This window comes from Mixophyes fleayi, chromosome 4 (assembly GCF_038048845.1).
Source record: "Mixophyes fleayi isolate aMixFle1 chromosome 4, aMixFle1.hap1, whole genome shotgun sequence".
Taxonomy (NCBI): Eukaryota; Metazoa; Chordata; class Amphibia; order Anura; family Limnodynastidae; genus Mixophyes; species Mixophyes fleayi.
Genome location: NC_134405.1, coordinates 126,349,842 through 126,355,841, shown reverse-complemented (window position 1 = coordinate 126,355,841; position 6,000 = coordinate 126,349,842). Strand labels below are relative to the sequence as shown.

At 40.6% G+C, this 6,000-nt stretch overlaps 1 protein-coding gene across 1 annotated transcript in view; it reads right to left on the bottom strand.

Annotated features, from left to right (window-relative positions):
- Nucleotides 1-418: 418 nt before the first annotated feature.
- Nucleotides 419-6,000, bottom strand: part of MAN2C1 (mannosidase alpha class 2C member 1) — a 75,517-nt gene continuing 69,935 nt past the window's right edge. Inside the window, exons 24-26 of the mRNA XM_075208169.1 lie at nt 4,324-4,469; nt 1,979-2,082; nt 419-781 (exon numbers count right to left, since the gene is read on the bottom strand). Of these exons, the coding sequence (XP_075064270.1) occupies nt 664-781; nt 1,979-2,082; nt 4,324-4,469 (368 nt within the window). The 3' untranslated portion in view covers nt 419-663. The remainder of the gene's footprint in view (nt 782-1,978; nt 2,083-4,323; nt 4,470-6,000) is intronic.

The following is a 6,000-nucleotide window of genomic DNA, read 5'->3' as shown; positions in this document are numbered from 1 at the left end:
TCAGCAAAAACTGGATGGGATATTCAAACCCTCTCATTTAGTAAATTTAGTTCCTGACTGAAGAGTAACAGCATGCAATTTTAAGCAACAACTTACCTGCTCCCCTTATCTGTCCTATCTGCTTGAACAGCAAGTATGTGTAGTGTTCACCTACACTCACAGCTCTCTCCCCTCTAGGCTGGAGTCTTGTAGCAGTGGGTAAACACCCCTGAGCAGCAGAGAATGTCACCTGTAAATTGGGTAACTTTTTAAGTAAGACTTTTCTATGTGGTGATCAAATATAGAAATTATCAAACAACTTACGATTTCCAAAGGCAAAATAGAACTTCTCATGCAGAAAAGATCAAATAATTTCAAGAATAAAAAGAGGAGAGCGATTGCTGTGTATGGCTGTAGTTAAAGAAAAACACCAAATAAGACTTTTTAATTCTACTGAATTGTATTTCACATATGTAGTACAAAAAAATGTTGTGACATACATATGAAACTAATTGTATTTAGCATTTAAGGCAATCCAGAACATTTACAGTAATATAATTATATAAAAATCTTCATCTTGTTCTCGGTATCAGAGCTGCAAAGCTTCGTTAGTCCCAGAAAATGACTTTGGTCCATTTTAAAATGTGAAACTCAGAAGAAATCAGAAGTTAGAAAACAAACTGGCTATCTGTCCAGAACCAGGAGTACAGAGAGCACCTTGAATGGAGTAAAAGAAAGTTTCAGACCCCGGTCCTCCAATATCACTGTCTGACTGCCACATGGACGTTCTAGGAGGTCACACCTGAGAGGAGCAAGAACAGTATATTACAATATTGGGACCAAAACTGCTGGATTTTCTCCTTTATCAATGCAAATTGGTGTAAACACACCTCAGTCATACTGAAAGCAATATGATGAACTTAAGAAATACAGAGTATTTTATACAGATAGAAATTAGCAGTAAATATTTGTCATGAGTCGCGGCTCCCCGGAGGGCCACCGCGACTCACTTCCGGCAGCCCCAGACGTCCTGGCCATCTCTATGACAACCGGGGCGTCACTTCCGCCTCCTACGTCCCGGTTGCCTAGGCAACAACCGGGACGCTTCAACCCTATTATCGCACCGCCCGGCCAGCGCTCCTGCCGTTGGGCGCGTGCGCACTGAGTAGATGGCACGGACGTTGGGCTTCCCTGTGTGGGGAAGTGGCTCAGGAACAGTATTCGTGGAACATCTTGTTGCAGAGTTGATCATGACTAAGGACTAAGATACCAGTGTTGCCTGCAGCAGTGAGTACTATTATTATTATTATTATTATTATTATGGTCACTTGTCCTGGGTATCAGTGCAGTGGGAGGGGTTTCGCTGGCACTCTCTCCTATTGGCTCTCCTCGCTATTTAAGGCAGTGAGGACAGAGCCTCATTGCCAGTTATAGCTCCCAGTGTAGCTAGGCTCCTGTTCCTTGTTCCTATGTTCCTGTGCTGTATTCTAGTTTAGACTTCCCGTGTATGACCCCTGGCTTGTTTCTGGACCTTGTTGTATTGCCTGTGACCCCTGACCTTGGCTCGTTATCTGGATTCGCTGTCTGCTGTCGGCCCTCAACCTCTGCTTGGATTCTACTCTGCTGTGTACTACTTCACGCTACCCCTGGATTCTCCCCAGTCAGTGCACATTTCACGACCCTCCGATCGTCTGCAGCCAAGTCTGTCCCCACCACTAGGGGCTCCAGCGAACACCAGACTTTCGGAGTAGACTCCGGGTTTTGTCGTGCTGACTGGAGGGGTTCCTAACAATATTAGCTTTATTTTATTTTAAGCGTTAGATTATTTCCCTAAATAAACCCCTTTTGTAAAATTTGAACTTGGGCATTTTGCTTTCATTCAATACTGAGTAACACATGTGACTGCTGTACAGGTAAATGCACAATAGCATTCAGTGATTGACATTGTCTATTCACTGGACTAAAACTAGAATTTTAAAACAATTTCGTGTATACGCACAAGAAAACCTCTTTCACCGGAAGCGATGTCTGCAGCCAGGTGTCCACACTGCTGCCATAAGACTCATATAATCTGAGTACAAGTGAGTTCGGGCGCTTCTCTGCCTGGGAGGAGAACAAGTTGCAGCAAATGCAATTAAACTAAATTTGTATATTACAAGTTAAATCAAAATTAACAAGAGTTTTATGACATAGAATTCTAAACATATATACTTAAGATTCTCTATCACTTTGAAACTCAAACAATGCAAGGAGCAAACTTGTCCTGCACGGTTAGTGGCACACATACCATGAGGCAAACACAAACATGGTGCTAATGCGCTATGGTGTCATCAGCAGGGTTGGAAGCACTAACTAGAGCACCAGGCTCTTATGACAGGTTGCTCCACACAGTGATCACCATCTTTTGCCTGCACACAGAGAGGAAGAGGCAATCCATCCCACTGGTCCTGGAGCTGCTCGAGTTAAAATGGCGTAGGCCCTGTTTTTGTGTAATGAGTGTGAGGTCGTTACTGTGCAAAAACTGTAGACATTGCTGTATATAATGTGTCTGAGGTAACTGTTGCACTGTGTGTACACACACCCATTATGCCTGTACTATTCTAAAAAGAGAAGTTTTATATTGTAATAAAATTAGTGGATGTTATATGACCAACATTTGGGTTGGTCACATAGCATATATATATTATTGACATGTGCTCTTACACCAGCTAATGCTCTTTATTGTTGAAGCTGGCTGTACACTCCAATTGTGCCATTTAGAACATCACCTATTGTGGGGCTAGGCACAACAAAATCTTCCACTACCTACAGCACAGCACCTAATAGTGTAACATTTAAGTATAAAGAGCCCAGGAATAATAAGGAGCTCAATTATATGCCTACCATATATGCAGAAAAGCATATGTGTATATAGTTCCCAAATCTTAATGAATGCTTAAATAGTACCCTATTAGGCGTCTTGCTCTTCTTTATTATCAATTACAGATTCAGCTTTTCTATCTTGCATACCACCAGGCATCTGAAGAATGGCAGCGAGCTACTATACTTAGAAAGTGTTATTTATTAACGTTGTGGTTATACATGTATTTTACAGTGACTATAAAGGTGGGTTGAACTCCATTATTACTTTTCTGTATGCATTGTATATATACATTGACAGTGTTTATGCCTGGTTATGATCAAGGAATTAAAGTGTACTGAATATATATTATTATGCAGCTAGACTAATACTAATTCAACCTCAGGATTACATAAACATTTGTATTTCACCTATACCTATTAGTGACCATCTACACTGCACTGCATAGTATGTGTTATTTACCCTTCACAAGTATACAGGATGTCTATATACATAGGGAATTCAGGGTCATTGTAGAAGGCATTGCTTAATACAAGCATCATCACCAACCTCTAAGTTATAGTTTCTATATGACTGATAAGCTGCAGAAGTGGCTATTATTAACATGTATTATTTATTTATGTTGTCCCCATTTGCGCCTTCATGTGTGGATGTGCAAAAGGCCAAAGACATGGTCAGCCTCATTGCTGTATGTGTATTATATGAATATATTGTATTTTATATATCCTTATATTTGGAGTGTGGTGATGTTAATACCATAAAATATAACTTATATTGGCAGAGTAGTGATGAGATTAGTGAGGACTCCTGTTGTTCTGTAATGGAATGTATGTCAGTAAAGTTAAACCTGAATATGATAATCATCTCATACAAGCAACTTGCTTTGTATTAAATTAAGATGTGTGCATTATATTTTTTCTAGTTACTGTAAAATAAAAGGATATTAGAAACGACCTTGGAGTTTGCTAACCTGTATACAAAAGCACTTGGACAGCAGCATTGTGCTTTAATTCTTCTGCGCCTTATAATTTTACAGCTGAGACTATATACTTTTTTTTTTTACTTTAAAAATAGAAAATCCTGAGTAAAAAACACACTAAGGGCTAGATTTACTAAGCTGCGGGTTTGAAAAAGTGGGGATGTTGCCTATAGCAACCAATCAGATTCTTGCTTTCATTTATCTAGTACCTTCTACAAAATGAAAGCTAGAATCTGATTGGTTGCTATAGGCAACATCCCCACTTTTTCAAACCCGCAGCTTAGTAAATCTAGCCCTAAGTTTTCTAAGTGTAATAGCTGCAACAAAATAGGTTTAAAATTTAATATGATCGCATTTATTCTTACTCTTTATAAAGCACTTCTGTGTAGCAGAACTGGTCATAAAAGGAAGTACATTGAAGCAGAAGGTAAAGTTAGACATGTACAAATTGGCTTATGTGCCAATAATTGATAACATTGATCTGTGAAACGATGACTTCATTTACCTGTTTGACAGTTTCTAAAACAACTGCTGGAGACAGAACGGTAAAGGCACTACAGCATCTAGTCTGTGTATGCAGTGAAGTAGTGGTAAGAAGGGGAAAACTGAAGTTATATGCACTCGGAATAACTCCAGCTTCCTGAAATGAACCTAGTTGAGAAAGAAGAAAAAACAAAGTGATACACATCAAATAGCTGTCAAAGCAACAAAGACAAGAAAAGTATATGAAATAGCATGGACACAGTGGTTAGCAATGTAGCCTCACAAAGCTGGGGCCATGGTTTTGGTTTCAACCAGGACACCACCTGTGTGTTTGTCTGTTCTCCCCGTGTTTACGTGCATTTTCCCCAGCTGCCAAAGTTTCCTTCCACAATCTGAAAGCATACTGTAGGTTGCCTGCTGATGTAGACTGTAAGTTCCCATGAAGGATTAAATATTCTCTGTGCAGTGCTACGTAATATGTTGGCACTATTTAAATAAATCATAATAAAATATATGCCATAAAAGGTCATTACAGTGCTTCTACTTCCTCACAGTTCTAACTCTAGGACAACCATTGAACTGTTTCCACACCTTTGTAGTCAAGAATGAAAAAAAGTTAGTAAGTCCTATACGATATTCAATAAATATATTAGTAAGCTTCCATAAACAGTTTGATCATATGGCAGTTCAAGATTAAGGATAGTAGAAAAAAGAGGATTTATGTACTTACGTTAAATCCGTTTCTCTGATTCCGTCTGGGGGACACTGCTTACCATGGGGTTGTGGAGGGAGCTTGGGGGAGTTGGCAGTACTAAAGTTAACTAGTTGGGTGCCGACAGACCCCTCCCCTCTACAATCCCCCTGCCCCCTCTTGTTCAGTTAATTAAAAAGCCCAAGGAGGAAAGGCCAGTCAAACAAGAGCACACAGAAGAAAAGCAGAAGGGAGGGATCGCAGTGTCCCCCAGACGGAATCAGAGAAACGGATTTAACGTAAGTACATAAATCCTCTTTTCTCTTTCATCCAGTCTGGGGGACACTGCTTACCATGGGGTCGTTCTAAAGCAGCCCCCTAAGGGTGGGACTACTCTGAAAATCCCGCTCGCAACACACTACGAGCAAAATTTGCATCAGTGGATGAAAATACATTAAACTGGTAAAATTTTGTAAATGTATGGACAGAAGACCAGGTGGCTGCCCTGCAAAGCTGGTCTGCAGAAGCCCCATTTCTTGCTGCCCACGACGCCCCTACCGATCTGGTGGAATGGGCGGTAAGTCTCTCCGGCACAGGACGGTTAGCCTTTATGTAAGTCTGTTCAATGGTTGCCGTAATCCATCTTGCAATGGACTGTTTTGAGGCTGGCCAGCCTCTCTTATTGGCATCATAAAGAACAAATAGAGAATCGGTACGTCTAATCTGAGAAGTTCTTTTGACATAAATGCGGAGAGCCCTAACCACATCTAACTTTTCCATAGACTGCTGATCCGAATGGGAAGTAGATGAAAAGACCGGAACTACAATTTCTTGGTTCAGATGAAAAGCCGAAACTACCTTTGGAACGAAGGAAAGAAGGGTTCTTAACACCGCTCTGTCCTCGTGGAAAACCAAATATGGTTCCCGACAAGACAGAGCTCCTAATTCCAAACCCTACGCTCAGATGCGATAGCCAAAAGAAAGAGGCCCTTCCAAGTCAACCACTTT